The sequence below is a fragment of the Mangifera indica genome, chromosome 2 (assembly GCF_011075055.1).
Source record: "Mangifera indica cultivar Alphonso chromosome 2, CATAS_Mindica_2.1, whole genome shotgun sequence".
NCBI classification, from domain to species: Eukaryota; Viridiplantae; Streptophyta; class Magnoliopsida; order Sapindales; family Anacardiaceae; genus Mangifera; species Mangifera indica.
In genome coordinates this window covers 19,999,751-20,018,705 of record NC_058138.1, presented here as the reverse complement: position 1 = coordinate 20,018,705, position 18,955 = coordinate 19,999,751, and the positions used below count along the sequence as shown (strand labels likewise).

Below are 18,955 nucleotides of genomic sequence, written 5' to 3'. Positions count from 1 at the left end.
TAATAAGACTTGATGGGGTGCATTGAAATAAACCTCTTTATATTTTGATGGACTCAGGAAATACTCATGACTTCTTGAGTGAGCAGACAACTAGCAAGTTAGGGTGTCCTCTTAAACCACTAGAAGGCATTAGAGTGGTAGTAGCTAACAGACAAGAACTTTAGTGTCGATTTAGGTGTGAGAAGTTTGAGTGGAAGGCATAAGGACAAACCTTTTACATTGATGTTTACCTACTATCTTTAGACAACTATGATCTCATCCTAGGAGCTCAATGGCTTGTAACATTAGGAAATATTTTGAGGAATTTTGAGTAATTTTGAATGTCTTTTTCTGGAGGAGATCAACAATGCACATAGGAAGGGAAAAAAGGAAGAGAACTGGCATTATTGATTAGGCCAATTTATAGAAACCGCTAGAAAAAACACAACAGTTAGCTTTTGTCCAAGTGATAATGCAGATGGTTTCTATGCAAGTGACTCTTAAAGCCATTAGAGTGTCTCCTCAATCGATGTTCTGTGATATCAAGATTGGTGATCATCCTTTTTCCTTTTTTTGCACTTTTGTCTATGCTTTCAACTCTCTCTTCGAGAGGAAATCACTTTGGAAGGAGGTATTGGAAGATGCTAACTTTATTAAAGATGTGCCTTGGCTTGTGATAGGAGATTCCAATTCTATCTACTATGATTCAGAAAAATGTGGAGGGATTGATGGTAAAAGCTTTATTTTGATGATCTCAATAACATGTGCATTGAAGCAAACTTAGATTATCTTAATTTTGTTGGCAATCTATTCACTTGGACCAATAAAAGGGAAGGGAATAGAAAAATTTGTTGTAAGCTCAATAGAGTCTTAGTGAATGAAGCTTGGTTGTATGTTTTGCTAGAGTCGAGTGCTTCATTTCAACCTAACTCTCTTTCAAACCATTACTCTTGCTTGGTGGGGATAGGGGGAGAAGAAGAAGGATTCCCTTCAAATTTTTCAACATGTGGGCAAAGCATGAAAACTTCATTCCTCTTGTGGAGAAAGTTTGGAAGACAAGCATTTCAGGTACCCCGCTATTTCATATAGTCTCTAAGCTTAAGATCCTTAAAGGTGAGTTAAAGAAGCTCAATAAGAAAGAGTTTTGAAATATTTCTGAAATGGTGAAGAAAGCGAGGGAAGAACTTTTGGCAGCCCAAAGGTCGCTTGGGAATGATTTATTCAATGTTGAGTTGAACTCCTTAGAGCATGTTTTGATTGAGAAATACATCAAATTGAACAAGGTGGAGGAATCTTTGGCAATGCAAAAATCTAGAATTCATTAGCTTAAGGAAGGTGATGGGAATACAAGCTTCTTTTTCAAATATGTAAATGGGAGAAAAATATTAACAAGATTTCCAAGCTTTCTAGGGTGGATGGAAGTATGACTTGTGATCAAGATAACATCAAGGAGGAGGTTGTTAATTATTTTAAATCTCTCTTCAAAGATGACAGGCAATATGGTGCGTTGGGTGGCATTGGTGAAGTTATTGACAACAAAGTTCCTCTTGAGTTGGCTAAGATGTTAGTAGATAAGGTTTCCAAAGAAGAAATTGAAAAAACTTTGTTTAGCCTTCCTAATATTAAGGCCTTGGGTCCCAATAGTTTTGGGGCTTTATTCTTTATGAAGGCTTGGAATGTGGTTGAGGAGGAGGTGGTGGAGGCTATTAAAGACTTCTTCCTTTTAGGGGAGCTCCTAAAAGAAATTAATTGCACCTTTATTGTGCTTGTCCTGAAGTGCCCTAACCCCTCATTACGCAATGACTTTTGGCCTATTTCATGTTGCAATACTATTTATAAATGCATCACCAAAATTATGGCTCATAGAATCAAGAAAGTTTTGCCTCTCATTATTAACCAAAATCAAGCAACCTTTGTCAAAGGGAGGAGATTTGGAGATAATATCTTATTATGCCAAGATCTTCTTTACAACTCCCATAAGTCCATGGGAAAAATGGAAAATTGCACCTTAAAGATTGATATTAAAAAAGCCTATGATTCGGTGAGATGAGATTTTATCTTGGCCTCTCTCAAAGCTATCGAATTCCTTAGTATGATGATTCATTGGATTGCTAAATGCATCACTTCGCCTCGTTTCTTTATTAGTGTGAATTGGGAGCTTGATGGGTTCTTTGGGAGTTCTAGGGCCTTAGACAAGGGGGCCTTATCTCCCCTTACATGTTTGTTATTGCTATGGAGGTTTTATCCAACCTCTTGAATAAAGTCTCCTTGGATCCCTCTTTCAAATTCCATAAGAATTGCAAGAAGTTGAAGTTATTTCACCTTTGTTTCATAGATGACCTTATGCTCTTTTGTAAGGCGGATAAGAACTTGATCAATTGTCTCTTTAATGCCCTTGAAGTGTTTGGGAATTGGTTGAGATTGGAAGCCAATAATCTCAAGGGCAACTTTTATTGTTCCGGAAAAGCGGATGGCAAGATCAAGGATTATTTAAGAGAGAAGGGCTTTGTTGAGGGCACTTTACCTTTCAAGTACCTTGGGATACCTCTTGGTTCCTCTAGAATTAATAGTAATAATTAATAACCTCTTATTAATAGAATTTGTGGGAGAATCACCTCTTGGAGAAATAAATTCCTCTCCTATGTAGACCGCACTCTTCTCAAATCCATTTTGTTTGAGTATTCAAGTTTATTGGTCCTCCATATTTTTTCTCCCCACAAAAATTCATATGGAAATGGAAAAGAAGCTTAGGTCTTTCTTTTGGATGGGCTCGTTGGGATAATGTATGTGTCCCTAAAGAGGAAGGGGGCTTAGGGATTGTTCATACCAATGAGTGGAACCAAGTAGCGATGACTAGGCACATTTGAAATATTGCAAAAAAGAATTACAACTTTATTTGGGTGAAATTGGTCGATGCCAACTACATTAAAAGGAAATTCTTTTGGAAAATTACACATTCCTAAAATGGCTCCCGTACTTGGCAAAACCTTCTTAAGATGAGAAATTTGGTGAGGAAGCATATTCTTTACAAGTGGGGAATGGAAGGGACATCTCATTTTGGTTAGATAATTGGCATCCTTCCAAACCTCCGATTGAGAAATATGGGAAGAGGGTCTTCTATAATTCCGATCTCAAAAGATATGATAAGGTGAGTAAAATTATTAGAGATGGTTTATGGTTTTGGCCTCATGCTTCTACTTGGGAGCTTAGGGATATTTGTAACTCCCTCTTGAGTGCTTCTAGGGGTGGAGAGGATATCGTGAAATGGGGTACTAATAATGCGGGCTTTTTTAGTATTAAGAAGGCTTGGGATATTTTGAGAAAAAGAAAGCCTATTGTGAATTGGTCCAATCTTCTTTGGGTCAAGTGTCATACTCCTAAGCACTTCATAATTCTTTGGTTGGTTATTAGAAATAGGCTTCAAACAAAAGACAAGTTCTATAGTTTGGGAATTGTTGATAACCTTTATGTGGATTTTGTAAGTCTCAAGAGGAATCAATTAACCATCTTTTCTTTGATTGCATTATTACAACGGAAATTTGGAGGAGCATCCTTTCATTAAGCGATGTTGAGTATGTTGTTGAGCCTTGATCTAGCTATATTGATGATATGGGAGGAGGTGGAAATCGCCCAGCCTGAAAAATTATTTGGGTAGGCTGAGTTTGGGTGCTACTGTCCATTCCATTTGACTTGAGAGGAATAGAAGATGTTTTGCTAATGAAGAGAAAGAGCCTTCTGCCATTGTGAAAGCCATCTCCAATATCATCAATGAGAGAACTGCAAACCTGTCCAAATTGAAGAAGCAGGCGGGAGATGACTAGATTAAGTGCAAATGGAAGCTGCCGAATTGTATCTTTACAAACTGTGCTGCTGCACCAGCTTGTAGAATGGGCGCCCTGTTTACTCTTAACAGTTCCTTTTTTTGCAGATTTTTCTGGTTCAGTTTTCTATCTAGTATGGGCTTGGCAGGTTGCCTTTTTGAATGCCTGCAGTTTGTTTTCTTCTGTTCCAGTGTTTTCCTTCGGCCTTGGAGAGCTCAGCTCTGAAGTCCTTTCTTTTCCTGTCGGCTTGTGGTCTGGCCTCTTCCCTTGCCAGCTTCGGTCTTCTAGACAGCTTCAAGGAGTGGTGGCTCTCTCCTACCGCCTGTCCAAGGGTGTTGGGCTGTTAGGGTGCTTTCCTGTTTCTGCTTGTTTGGTATCCTTGGGAGGCTTGGTTTCCTGGGTTTTCAGAAAATATATTTCAACCAGAGAAAATCAGATATGGTTCACCATCTATGAAAGAAGTTGTCTCTTTTTTTTTCAAGCAGAAAAAAGAAACTAATGTTTAGGAATTACATAATTTTATATGTTTTAAAAAAAAATTATAACTAAATTATCACAATAAAAGCCAAGCCAAACATCTATAAATTGCATGTTATTTATTATTGGATATAATATTAAGAAAATATATGTTAAAATTGGAATTATATAGATTAGTATGAAAAGAGAAATTGAACAAATAAAAAGCTTATTAAATTTTTTATTATTTTTCTATTAAAATACAGCCAGCCACCGAACTTTTAATTAATTAGATGGTGATGATGATTTGCTGGAATGGCACGTATTAGCTTCCCCATTCGCCAGGTGTTTCACTTTTGGATTTATGACATTATAAATTAATAATTAAAATTAATTATTATTAAATTATGATAAAGTCGAAAAATAAAAAAATTTGACACAGAGATTTCCCACCAAATCCGTGTAACTGATATTTGGGTATTTGCTTTGCTTGTTCAACGCTCAAAAACAATCGACTTAATGATTCTCACGTCCCTCTCCTTTTTCTTCAATCCAACTCCATCCTAAATCTCTACAACAAATCTTTCTGCTTTTTTTTATATTTCAAGGAAACGTCTCTTTCAATTTTGCCTGTCATGACTGAAGTCCTTCATTTCCCTTCCTCTCCAACTACTTCTCCTTCTTCCTCTTCTCCTTCTCCCTCTTTCTTATCCTGCGCATCCCCTCCCTGCTTATCCTGCGCACCTCACTCTCTCCTCCTTCGTAATGCTGATGATGATAACTGTTCCGTCGTGACGGAAGAAGCTGCTGAAGTCGACGGCGACAACCACAGAGAGCCTTCCGATCAGTTGTCTCTTCTCACTCTGCTTGTCACTATTTTCAGAAAGTCTTTGATTGCTTGTAAAACTGAGAGGAGACAGCTCTGTGCTATGGAGATCAGCGCCCCAACCAACGTCCGACACGTGGCACACGTCACCTTCGATAAGTTCAATGGTTTCCTCGGCTTGCCTGTTGAGTTCGAGCTCGAAGTTCCCAGAAGACCTCCCAGTGCTAGGTACATTGTCTCATTTTTTAATTCTAATTCTAATTTCAATTCTCTTTGTAAGCTTAATTCATGGATTCGATTGTTCTTACACATGTAATTTTCTAGAGTTTGTGTTTTTTTCACAAATAATTGGTGAGATATTGTTTCTTTTGGTGCTACATTGCTCAATGCAGTTCGTAAAATCGTTGTAGTTATTTGTGGATGTTGATTATTGTTTTATCAAGGTTTTACCCAATTTATTAAAAATCTGGCCTTTATATGTTTTTTTCTTTGTGTTCTAGTTTCTAAATTTGGTGATATTATCAAGTATTTTATTTTTAAAGAATATTTTAATAGAGTTTTGGTGGCTTAACATTGGGGAGCTGTTTTCCCACAGTTATTTGTTTTATGGATTATTTCGTATGGCATTTGTTCTCCCTAGTTGTTGCATAGCTTAAATTATTTCCGCTTTTTCATTGTCCTCCGTTTATTCTAACTTGAATTTGTTTGTCTTCACAATTGGTGAAAGAGATAGATAGCTGATTTATGGATTTTGAGTCTGTCAAAGCAGGATATGATAGAACTTGTACTTAATTTTGTTTTATGAAAAGACTTCGTGTGAATCTTGTCTCAGTCTGTGGCTGTAGTTAGCAGATAAACTAATGTTGCACTCATAATCCTTCTTTATGATGCCCTTGATTATGTCAGCCCCATTTTTGGGAACTGATATTTGAAGGGCATCCTGTTAGGTTTGGTACTACTTCATGCTTATTTCTGCTTGCAATGGTAGTTTGAAGGAGCTGCTTTATGCTTAGTTTTTGGATTTCTTGGGTATTGATATCATTGTGTTGGAGCATGTTTCCCAGAGTGGAATTACTTAACCTTATGGACTGCAACTTATTGTAATTGAATATTTTTTGCTACATCTTGGGACCATGCTCTCTACATCTTTGTAGCTTCTGTGGTGGTGCACAGTGAGTATTATCCCTTGTTATGCACATTAGAAAGAGAAGGTTAGTTACCTATTTAAATGGCTTGGGCATAAATGTTGCAGAATTTGAAAGTGAACCACTTCTCTGGAGTTGTAGGTGATCGTCTGACAGATTTAGCTATCATCATGTGCTAAAAGCAATTATTGCAGAGTATTCAGTCTCCCCTTAGAGGCCTCTGCAATTTATCTACATCTAGTCAGATGTATCCCACATCTTTTGTACATAACCCACTTTACGAACAAATTTCATTTTGATAAATATCAGATTGGAATTACAGTGACAATTAGAAATGGGAATAGCAATGTTTATTAGTATATCTGTAGATTAATAAAATTTTACAAAATCAAGCAATAATGTCTAGGAAGCCTCATATGGCATTTGCTTTGTTTGAAATTATATAACATTTATATTGTTTGAAATAATATCATTTTATGACATATATATTGTTTTAAGTCTCTTTGTTTTAAATCCATTGCAAAAATTTCTATAAATCCTCATACAGGTTCTTTATTGTTTATCATGATTCATACGTAATTGTGATTTTGAAGAACCCTTGTTATAAACGTGCAGTGCAACTGTTTTTGGAGTTTCTACTGAATCTATGCAGTTGTCATACGATACCAGAGGTAACAGTGTGCCGACAATATTGCTGCTAATGCAAAGACACCTATATGGTCGAGGAGGCTTGCAGGTATCTCACATTGTTTTCTTTTCATTAGTTCTCACATATATTATGGTAATTGGACAGATTTTGTTCATTAAAGCGTTTAATGTACATTGTCTTACCATTATGATGGGGGCTTATTTAAATTGCTATCAGTTAAATTTTTTATTTTATCTTCTTGTTGTTGTTATTTTTGTTTTGGCTTTCTTTAGTTTTAAACCTCTGAATTCATGAATGCAGTCAGAAGGGATTTTCAGAATAAATGCAGAAAATAGTCAGGAGGAGTATGTGAGAAACCAATTAAATAGTGGAGTGATACCAGATGGTGTTGATGTGCACTGTTTGGCAGGACTAATCAAGGTATCCAGTGACCTCTTTTGACTCTTCTTTTACATTCACCATGCTTTTCACATGTTCTGTGAATCATGGCTCAAATATATTTGAAAATGGTTGAATTAGTTAATGAATTTCAATATACCAAGTCTCTGTTCTACATTGTGATGATAATCTGTTCCTTGCATCTGGGTTGGCCAGCCAAGTTCTGCTCATGATCAGGTGGGGCCAAATGCATTGAACTAGTATTTTTGCATGAAGTGCTTGCTCATAAAAATCTAACCCATGCATTTGCTACTTAAAGGTTTTGACTTGTGCCATTTCCATGTTCAAGTATATATTTCTTAGACTTGATGGTATGTTAAATATGAAGTGCTGGAAAATTCCCTTAAAAATGTTCAATGTTATTGCAGATGATAATCTTAGAAAGTTTTGAGCAAAAAATGGTGTCCTCCTCTTGGAGAAGAATGCTATTATATATTATGAATACAAGCTAAATTTTAGTTCTAAAAAATAGCTAAACTACCATATACAAATCTGTCTAAAAATAGCCTACAGCTAGTATATCCTAAATAAGGAAAATATAGAGAATTTACAACAATAATTTCAGCTGTACAAGGTATAGAGTTTGTCATAGAATCAGCCACAGAATCAGCCACAGAATGGCATAGAATCAGCCACAGAATCAGCCACAGAATGGCATAGAATCTGCCATAGAATCAGCCATAGAATGGCATAAAATTAGCCATAAAATGAATGACATAAAATCAGCCATAAAACATAAAATCTGCCATAAAATGAATGGCATAAAATCAGCCATAAAATCTGCTAGCCTTGAATGACCAACTAATTCCTTTGACATCCCCCCTCAAATTGATGCTGGTAAGTCAACAAGCATCAATTTGCTAACAAGAAAGTTATGTCGCTGACGTGTCATGGATTTCGTGAAAATATCTGCAATCTGAAGAGTAGTGGAGATATGTGGGAGAGTGATAACTTGGCGATCATAGGCCTCCCGGATAGAGTGGCAATCAACCTCTATGTGCTTCGTGCGTTCATGGTAGACAGGATTGGCAACAATTTGGATGGCACTAGTGTTGTCAGCATGTAAGGGAGTAGGTTGATCTGGGGAGAAACCAAGCTCTGTTAGAAGACCACGTAACCAAATGATCTCGGAGCATGCAGTAGACATAGCGCGGTACTCCGCCTCGGTGGATGATTTGGAGACCGAGTCTTGCTTCTTGCATTTCCAAGAGATAAGAGCATCACCAAGAAACATGCACCATCCTGTAGTTGATTTTCTTGTGTCCAGGCAGCCAGCCCAATCTGCATCACTATAGGCTTGTAATTTGAGGGAAGAACCAGTAGGGAAGAATAAGCCACGACTAGGTGTGCCAAGGATATATCTAATGATGCGGCGGACTGCAGATAAGTGGAGATGTCGAGGAGCTTGCATGAACTTGCTGACAATATGGACAGCATAAGAGATGTCTGGGCGGGTGATAGTTAGATAAATAAGACTTCCAACCAGCTTCCGATACAAAGTAGGATCCTCAAGAAGTTCCCCTTCATCACGCCGATATTTCACATTAATTTCCATTGGGGTGTCAACAGAATTAGTGTTTGTGAGTCCACCTAGTTGAATCAAATCCATAATATACTTGTGCTGATTCAAGAAGATACCTTGAGGCTGATGATGCACCTCTAACCCCAAAAAATAGGTAAGTTGGCCGAGATCTTTCATGTGGAAAGTAGAGTGCAACAAATTCTGAAGTTTAGAGATAGCCTCCATATCAGAACCGGTGATAACAATGTCATCCACATAAACAAGGAGAACAACTATGCCCTTAGATGTCCGTTGGAGAAAAAGGGAGGAATCATACTGACTTTGAGTAAATGAAAAACCAAGGAGAGTCGATCGAAACTTTTCAAACCATACTCGCGGTGCCTGCTTCAATCCATACAAAGAGCGTTTTAGTTTACAAACATCATTAGGGGAAGAAGTAGGCATACCGTAGGGGAGTTTCATGTAAACTTCCTCCTTGAGATCACCATGTAAGAAAGCGTTCTTTACATCCATTTGATGTAAAGACCATGATTGTGATGCAGCAAGGGCGAGGATTGTTCGTACAGTGGTCATTTTGGCTACCGGTGCAAAGGTCTCATCATAGTCTAGACCATACTCTTGCTTGTTGCCAAGAACCACCAACCGAGCTTTGTGACGTTCTATGGATCCATCAGAACGGAGCTTGATAGAAAACACAAACTTACTACCAAGAGGGTTCACAGATGGTGGACATGGAACAACATCCCAGGTTTGGTTTTCTGCAAGTGCTAGAAGTTCTGTTTCAATAGCTCTCCGCCAACATTCATGCTCCATTGCCTGTTTATATGATGAAGGAATAGGAATAGAAGACACAGTGGCTGTCAAAGATAAAGGAGAGGTGAAACCATACCTATCTGGTGGTTTACGAACTCGAGTACTTTGTCTTAGAGGTGTTGGTGCAGTTGCTGGAACAGGATCAGCATTAAGGGAATGAGCTGGAAGAGGCCCAAGAGGTGCTGAAATCTTGCGTCGTTGGTAAACTATGAGAGGCTTAGAAGGTACGGAATCTGCAGAAGAGTTAGTAAATATTGGCAAAACAGAGAATGAAGGAGAAAGGTCATCCTTGTGTGTGGAAAAAAAATACTGATTTTCAAAGAAAATCACATTTCGAGAAACCCGAATACGTCGGAGGTTGGGATCATAACAAAGAAAACCTTTTTGGTGCACCGAATATCCTAGAAAAGCACATTGAACAGCCTGAGCTGTTAGTTTTGTGCGTTCATGTGTAGGAAGATGAACATAGCACACACAACCAAAGGTGCGAAGGTTAGAGTAATTTGGAGTATGACCAAATAATTGAAAGAAAGGAGAAACATGGTTTAAGGTGGGAGAAGGCAACCTATTGATAAGGTGGACAGCAGTAGAGAGAGCTTCACACCAAAAACGAGGGGGTACAAATGACTCTAATAGAAGGGTACGAACAACATCTAGAAGGTGACGGTTCTTTCTTTCAGCCACCCCATTCTGTTGAGGGGTTGAAGGACAAGACCTTTGAGAAATTATACCATTGGTTTGCAGAAATTCTTGGAATAAATGAGACATGTACTCACCCCCATTATCAGAACGAAGAATTTTGATATTGGCAGAAAATTGGGTCTGAATATATGCATGAAAAAACTTAAAAACTGAAAACAATTCATCTTTAGAATGCAGAAAATAAATCCATGTGAAGCGACTATAGTCATCAATAAAAGTGACAAAATACTTGTAATTAGCATGGGAAGTAATTGGTGTCATTCCCCATACATCACTATGTATCAAATCAAAAGGTTGGACTATCTTAGGTGTGTGAATGGGAAATGGCAAAACTTTACTTTTCCCAAGCCTACAAGAATTGCAATCAAATTGAACAGTACTAAGAGATGGTGATCCTTTATTCCCAAGTAAACCAGAATTTAGTAAAGCATGAAGTACATTAGAGTTTGGGTGTCCAAGACGTTTATGCCATGCTCGATAATCAACATAAGTAGAATTACAAGTTATAACAGGTAAAGAGGAACATGGAGACATAGGAAATTGAAGAGGAAAAAGTCGTCCTACTTTAGGCCCCCTTGCGATCATCTTCCCTGATTGCTGATCCTGCACAACACAACCAGATTTAGAAAATTCCACTTTACAATCATTTTCAACTAATTGTTCGACAGAAACAAGATTAGTGGTAAGGTTAGGAGAGACAAAGACATTGGTTATAGACGAAGAAACATCACCAGTGGCAGTGATAGGCAAAGAGTTGCCATCAGCTGTATAAATCTTGAGATTTCCAGGATATTTACTCACATTGGTAAGAGATTTAACATTGTTTGTCATGTGATGGGAAGCCCCGGAATCAAAGTACCAAGGAGAAGGTTTAGAGAAGGGTTTACCTGAGAGTCCTAATGCGGAAAATGCAGAAATGATCATTTGTTGAATCATTTCAGGTGTCACAGATTGAACAGGAGCAGGAGCAGGAGCACTTTGTGTCAGATGTGCTGTATCCACAGAACTACCAGCACTAGAGGAACCAACTGAGACAGTATATGCTGTTCCAGATCTCTTGGGGGGCCGAATAGGACATTCCTTGATGATATGCCCATCCTTTTTGCAGTAGTTGCAAAATTTTTTTGAACAATTTGAAGCATAATGGCCAAATCCTTTGCAACAAAAACACTGAATAGTACTCATGTCCCTACCTTTTGGCCTACCTTGAGCTGCATAAGCCATAGGAACAGAAGTGGATTTAAGTTGTTCCATGGTGGCTTGAGTAAGAAGGCGTTGCTCTTCGCGAAATAAATCATTGAGACATGCATCCAAGGATGGGACTGTTTCTCGATTCATCATATTAGACCTGGTGCTTTCAAATTCAGATCTTAGTTTCATAAGAAATTGATCCCTCTTAGTAATTTCATGTACACATTGAACAGAGCTAAGACCTTCGGGCGGTAAGGTAGCATAGACAATATCAGTATATTCAGCCCAAAGATTTATGAAGCTAGAATAAAAATCAGAGATAGTGAGACTGCCCTGTTGAAGATTTGCTAGCTCATGTTCAAGTTGAAATCGACGAGCAGTGTTGTGTTGACTGTAGAGTTTTTTTAGATAATTCCACATTTCAGCTGCAGTTCTGAAGGGTCGAAGATTCAAGATGATGTTGGATTCCACAGATCCTAGAATCCATGCCATGATTTGAGCATCCTTGACTTCCCACTTGGAGTGCTCATCCTTGTCTTTGTCTTTGTCAGGTGCAGGTTTGCTGCCATCAATATGACCCCATAAATCTTTGCCTTTGACGAATATCATGAAGTGAAATGCCCAGGCTGAGTAGTTTTTGCCATTAAAACGAATCAAGAAGACATCATACTTGTCTGAAGACATGAGGCTGAGATAACTTGATCAAAATAACTAAGAGCAAAGGACTGAATTAGGACTGAGTTGGATTTAAGACGAAGAGACACAGGAGAATTCAGAACCAAAGCTCTGATACCATGATAATCTTAGAAAGTTTTGAGCAAAAAATGGTGTCCTCCTCTTGGAGAAGAATGCTATTATATATTATGAATACAAGCTAAATTTTAGTTCTAAAAAATAGCTAAACTACCATATACAAATCTGTCTAAAAATAGCCTACAGCTAGTATATCCTAAATAAGGAAAATATAGAGAATTTACAACAATAATTTCAGCTGTACAAGGTATAGAGTTTGCCACAGAATCAGCCACAGAATCAGCCACAGAATGGCATAGAATCAGCCACAAAATCAGCCACAGAATGGCATAGAATCAGCCACAGAATGGCATAGAATCTGCCATAGAATCAGCCATAGAATGGCATAAAATCAGCCATAAAATGAATGACATAAAATCAGCCATAAAACATAAAATCTGCCATAAAATGAATGGCATAAAATCAGCCATAAAATCTGCTAGCCTTGAATGACCAACTAATTCCTTTGACAGCAGATTGTTATGTCTAATTCAAGTCATTTACGCAATTACTCATTGATTTCCCAACCTTAACTAATGGCATATTTAGCAGAACCAATAAGCAAATTCTTATGCTTTATCAATTTCTCTACTAGAGAAATGACCTTAGCATCTGCTTTGATTTGATAATATATGATAATAAAATTTATTTTATGCTCTGTAATTACTTATATTATTGTCTGTAGATGACAAATAGATTGCATGGTAAAGGTTTTTCCTCTTTTATATTATGGAGTGCAAACAAAGTCCAAACAGTTAGCATTGTGCTGTGTCAGCTCAAATAAATTATATTACGCATCACTGGCAGTTCAGATAAGACTTGTTTGTTTGGTGGAGGAATCTCATGATGCTGTACTTTTAACTTTTCTTCTATGATATTGCTTCATAACATTTTTGAACTGGCTTAATCTCATTGTTATTCATAAAGTAGAAAAAATGCAACATTGCAGTCAGTTATGTAGCAGAAATTATGTTTTGTCTACTATAAACTGATTACTAAAAAAAATTCTACTGTTACATGTTCCTTTCCATTGGTGTTTAATTTGGAAGCCTCATAAGCATCTGTAGTTTAGAATTTCTCCCACCTCCTTGGTTTTCAATCCTTACTATATCTCCAAAGCCAGGTGAAGCATCTTTCTTTTCTAACTTCAGCTGCCAGCTTCCCTTGGGGTTCTCATGGTTGATATGTATTAGGAATGTGATCTATTTGGTTCCAGGCATGGGCCAGCCACTTCTAAATGGCATCAGAAATGGAAAATTAATTATTAACTTTTACTTTATCATGTACCAAAGGGTCATTTTGGATCCTCAGGAGATGATCTTCGCCACATTACATGTATTAATCCTAGCACTTTTTGATGGCGGAACCTGTGGTAGGTGGTGGGTATGGTTTTGTTTAATCTTTTGTGAGATTCTGTTTAATAATGCCATTGACCCCACATAATCTCATCAGCATTGATAAATAGAAAATACTCTACATTGAGGTCAGTGATCACTGCATAAACTATGTTTTGTCTATTCCAATCTGATCTCTGAACAACGGTCTGACTCATTATATGGTTAACTCCATTGATGAATAAGATGGAAGCTTAATAATGATTCATGCTTACATGTTTACATGTTGCTGTTTGGATTACCATTTAGTACTCCTCTTAGTATCTTACATCACATGAGACAACCAACATTGGTGAAACCAGAAAACTTTGCATTGGATATGTAATGTATTACATGTAGAATTTCACTCACCTGGTTTTCTAATTCTTGCTAGTACTGAGAAACTTGGATTAGTAACCATCTGAATTTGGTGTTTTTCTAACCTTCTTGGGTTAGAATTCTGTGTAAACTTGTAAAATTCGTTGTGAGGTATCTTTTCATCTTCAGATAGTGGCTTTCTTTTGTATTGCCTAATTCGTTGTGAGTGCAATATGTGCTCATCATGTACATAGTACAACAACAATTTTACGTACCTAATTTAATAACATTATTTTATATACCAGAATTATAGTTGCCTTTAATTCCATTTAGACATTATTGATTGCATAAAAATCAGCCTTAGGTGAACATGACAAGAACTTGTTTGGGCAATTTCATGTTTGAAGGAAAAATAAATTTGATACAAGGATGGCTAATTTTCTTTGTGATAAAAGTGCATAATGAAGTTACAGGACATTTATCTTGCTTCCATTTTGGACTTCTTTCACTTTACATCCAATGTAATATATTGACCTGATTTTGTTTTATATCTAGGCTTGGTTTAGAGAACTGCCAACTGGGGTTCTAGATTCTTTATCGCCTGAGCAGGTAATGCGATGCCAGACAGAAGAGGACTGCACTGAGCTTGTGAGAATTCTACCCCCAACAGAAGCTGCTCTATTGGATTGGGCAATCAATCTTATGGCTGATGTTGTGCAACTAGAACATCTAAACAAGATGAATGCACGAAACATAGCAATGGTTTTTGCCCCAAATATGACTCAGGTGAGTTTTCATATGTTAGAGAATTGTAACGAAAGGCAGAGTCAATAATTTCTGGTTCAAAGATGCATCATTGACTCTGAACACCACTGCCACCACCAACATCCTCATAACAACCACAATCCACCCCAAATTCCTTAGCAAGAAAGGGAAAAAAAGCCACCATATACATTACTAGAATCTGACTTGGATATGTTAGGTTTTGCTTGGCATGCAATAAAGTCCCACATTCTATACTTGTTCACACCAAGTGCGTATCTATCAGATTCTAAAGCCATCTTATGTTGGAATTTCTGTCTGCTATTTGTGTGCTAAAATGATAAGTAATACGGATATCAACTGATATTTTTTGGTCCTAACCTGTTATGCTTCTTTGCTGATCATGAATTCTCTCCCCCCAATTTCAACAGAGAAATTGTTCAATTTATTGTTAATTATGTTTCCCCTGGCAATGCTGATGACAAATGCCAATTTCTAGTCAAATTATAGTCTCTTTACTTTTTCATTGCAGATGGCAGACCCCTTGACTGCATTGATGTATGCTGTTCAAGTGATGAACTTCCTTAAGACACTTATATTGAGAATATTGCGGGAAAGAGGAGATTCTGTTGTAGAGCAGAGTCCAGTTTCACGTTTAGAACCTTTTGATGAGAATGGACACCAGAGCCCCTCAGAATCCTGTTTGCAAGTTGCTGAAAGAGAAGGTGAAGAGATTGAGCAAGTCTTCATTGCTGAGGAACCTGCGCTGGAAGGTTCTGCAGACTTTGGTCAGAAGAATGTGATAACTGATGGAGCAGATCATGGTGCTATAACCTTTATTGAGAAATCAACTGCCGATAGTGAGCAGTCTTATCAGACTCCTGCTCAAAATGACACCTTAACCTGTGAAACCGGTGCCTGTGAATTCACCTGTCAAAAGGCAAGTCTTCAGGCAAGTAATTCAAACCCTAAAAGAGGCCCCCGAAGATTTGACAGGCAACAGAGTCTGCTTCACTTACAGGGAACTGCTGAGAAGACCAAGGGAATCAGCAATCTGAGCTGTATAGATTCGAGGACAGAGCGTACTGAAGCGTGGCGATGAAAAAGGCTAAACATATGTTATAAGCCAACTGATCCTATGACAAAGTATGTGCAGAGTTTGCAAAGTGTGAGGGTAAGAATTGTCCTGTATGTTTTTGGTGTGCTGGGTGGTTGCTTAACCTATTCTAATTTCACTGACACTATACTTCTATGGTATGACTAACATTCCCTGCTTTTATGTCTAATTAAAATGGAATTTTATTGTTGTGGTTTCTTGTATTTATTTTCATTATTGCATAACTGCTATATTTCCTCCTGTTTCTTTTCTTTTCTTTATCGGCCTTGGTAAGAAGTAGAACTCTAAATTCCCTTCAGTTTGCTATCTTACAAGCCTTGCAATGCTAGAAGAGCTTGCCTTTTTTCTTTTCGTAAACAGGAGCAGTATACTTTAATCTTAACATTGACGAGTGTGTTACAAATAGAGTAGATTAAGAGACCATGGGCGGGCCTGCAAAATCGGTTCAAAGACCAGTCCTTGACGGGATCGGACTGAACCAGGGAGGGATTGGGTCTGGGCCGGTTGTTCCTCCCCCAAGGACCGTCCTTTTGCCTGCTACATTACACATAAAACCTAAAAAAAAACTACACACTCCCGTAAATCACATCAAAGCGAAATTACGCACATTTTTTATGAATATTAATTATGTCCGTGGACGCCGAGTTGGGCCTGCACTGACCTCTATATTCCCACCTCTGGTTTCAAATTAGTTTCAAGTTTTTTTTTTTTTTTTTAAGTGCTCTAGGCAATAGCATGAAAGCTCAGGAGATGCTTGCAACATGTTCAGCTTGGCTTGGTTGTCTCTTTAAGCTCAAGACTTGGACTTATTGGAGTTCCTTGGGCTCATTTTTCCCCAATTTTTTCTTTTCGTAAACTGAGAGGATAGCCAATGGCAATCGGCAAGTGTTGGTATATCTGCAACATGTAATATACAGGGGCCACAAAAAAAAAAATAAATAAATAACGAGAATAAATGTATGAACGAAAGTAGAGAAAAAGTGGCAGCAATAAGGGGTGATGGGTTTGCCTTGCAGCAATATCTTGTTCATACAGAGTTAGATTTGGAAAGGACATTGAAAATCAATGATAGTAAATAATCATTCATTTTGCCCAAAATCGACAGGACATAGAAAAATGGAATATCCTTTGTGCTATGCTTTTGTCAATGAAAATAACCATATATAATAATTTGGTTGTGCTTCTCTCTCCCTTTTTCACACCCAAAGATTCTAATCCCATGATGATGACTCCATAGCTGAATGAAAACTTAACTATGTGCTTTGAGGAAAGGGGAGATGGCAATTAAGTGTAAATGTATAAAACTGAACAATAGCTAAAGTTAGAAGATGCCCAGTTGCTTAAAGAGTTAGTTTTTAGAAAGGAAGAAGAAAAATGGATAAGTAGATAGAATTTGATAACAGAAATAGACTGGAAGAAAGAATTGTTCACATCAATATCTCTGGATGCCACCACATACCTTTCACTTGGCAGCTTGTCATTAGAACTAACAAAAATCTCCTTCTCAATGGTTTGGATGGCAACTCTACTGAGGTCACATTATCTCTTCTCCACTGCCAGATAAAAAATTTTAATCTAATGGTTCAGAAAAAGGCAGGTAATATGACAGTTGATAAACAGTTATTTTACCTTCAATCATCTTATATATCAAACTGGTAGGAATTTGTCATTAATATATATATATATATATATATAACTTGGGTGGAAAATAGTCTCATATATATATATTAGTATTGCAATAAAATTCACAAAGAGTTTAATTTTGTAAAAAAAATTAATAATAATATAACGAAAGGGTGAATATGAAAATATAGTAAAATGGAGTTAAGTCCAGCCATAAAAGGAGAGATTAAATGTGCTAAAATGTTGTAAGAAAAACACGATAAAATAATAACCACTAGAAAAGGAACATACCTGCATTCTTAACCACCAATCTGCATTCAACTCAAAACCAAAGTCAAGACCAAAAAAACAGCAACCTCCCAATTTATAGCACCTTCCCCTTGATTTTTTCAAACCCCCATCCATTCCATGCTCTCTTGCTGCTTTCTCCTCACCAACAATATTACTTAACCTTCCTTCTCTCTTTCTGATTTACCATCATTCAACACTAACAGAATACTTTCTACACAAATTATTATGGCTGCTTGTCATGGCCTCCACCAACACATCTTTGAACCAGAAAAACCATCTTTACTTGAAACCCTCTCTCCATGGGACCAAATCAAACCTGACAAATCCTCCTTCATTGACATGTTTGATGAACATCATTTTAAAGAAACTTCTTCACCCTCTTCCTCCTCCTCCTCCTCCTCCTCATCTCCTTCCTTTCCCATCTCATCTTTTTCGTCTTCTTCATCTTTTCTTGATATATACCCACACCCACATCATAATAATTCTCCATATCTCCATGATAGCAACAAGAAGAGCCCGTCATCATTCAACTTATTCTCTAACACCCAGCACATCAAATACACCAGTTGTCATACCAAAAGTGACAGTTTTTCATCTATGAATTCTGAGAGCTTGCAGCTATGTACAGAGGGACTTGGTTTTGAAAGCTCTGATGACGTTGAGGACTTGAAGAGTGAGATAGGTGAAGATTGGCAAACACAGCAGAAGAGAGAAAGTATTGCAAAGCATTCTCCAACAGAGAATCTATGCAGCGATTTCAGAAGGTCAAAAACATGTGGCAGAACATTCCCTCCTCCGATTTCTAGTATAGGGAAGAGCGGTAAGCCTTGGGTTTGCTTCAAGTCATACAGGCATGAAGGCAGATTCGTCCTTAAGGAGATAATGATGCCCAGCCAAGAATTTTTGCATGCATGCAGAGAAGATGGGCGTCTAAAGCTGCAGTTTATTCAGCCAAATGATGATATCCTGGAACTTGAAGAAGAGGGTTTTGAGGAAGATGAAGGGTTTGAAGATGTAGACGTAGAGGATGAGGACAGTGAAAGCTTTGATGATGTTGAAGAAGAGAGAAGGATGGTTGACAACAGAAGAAATGAAGTCAGAAAAATTTCGCAATAGGCAGGAAAATCAAAGGACAGA

General features: G+C 37.6%; 3 protein-coding genes across 3 annotated transcripts; 2 read left to right on the top strand and 1 right to left on the bottom strand.

Moving 5' to 3' along the window:
* The first annotated feature begins 4,675 nt into the window (after positions 1 to 4,675).
* LOC123199502 (rho GTPase-activating protein 1-like) lies at positions 4,676 to 16,107 on the top strand. Its single transcript, XM_044614541.1, has 5 exons — positions 4,676 to 5,310; positions 6,843 to 6,963; positions 7,177 to 7,296; positions 14,581 to 14,811; positions 15,320 to 16,107. The coding sequence occupies exons 1-5, from the start codon at positions 4,892 to 4,894 to the stop codon at positions 15,887 to 15,889; spliced, it is 1,461 nt and encodes a 486-aa protein (XP_044470476.1). The 5' UTR covers positions 4,676 to 4,891; the 3' UTR covers positions 15,890 to 16,107.
* A 46-nt stretch (positions 16,108 to 16,153) lies between these two features.
* On the bottom strand, positions 16,154 to 17,952 carry LOC123199534. The gene is made up of 3 exons (XM_044614573.1): positions 17,819 to 17,952; positions 17,364 to 17,457; positions 16,154 to 16,801 (listed from the first exon to the last, which is right to left on the bottom strand). Exons 1-3 carry the CDS (start codon positions 17,930 to 17,932, stop codon positions 16,698 to 16,700), a joined length of 312 nt encoding a protein of 103 aa, XP_044470508.1. The 5' UTR covers positions 17,933 to 17,952; the 3' UTR covers positions 16,154 to 16,697.
* Positions 17,953 to 18,415: 463 nt separating this feature from the next.
* On the top strand, positions 18,416 to 18,934 carry LOC123208659. The gene has a single exon (XM_044626180.1). It carries the CDS (start codon positions 18,416 to 18,418, stop codon positions 18,932 to 18,934), a length of 519 nt encoding a protein of 172 aa, XP_044482115.1.
* Positions 18,935 to 18,955: the final 21 nt, after the last annotated feature.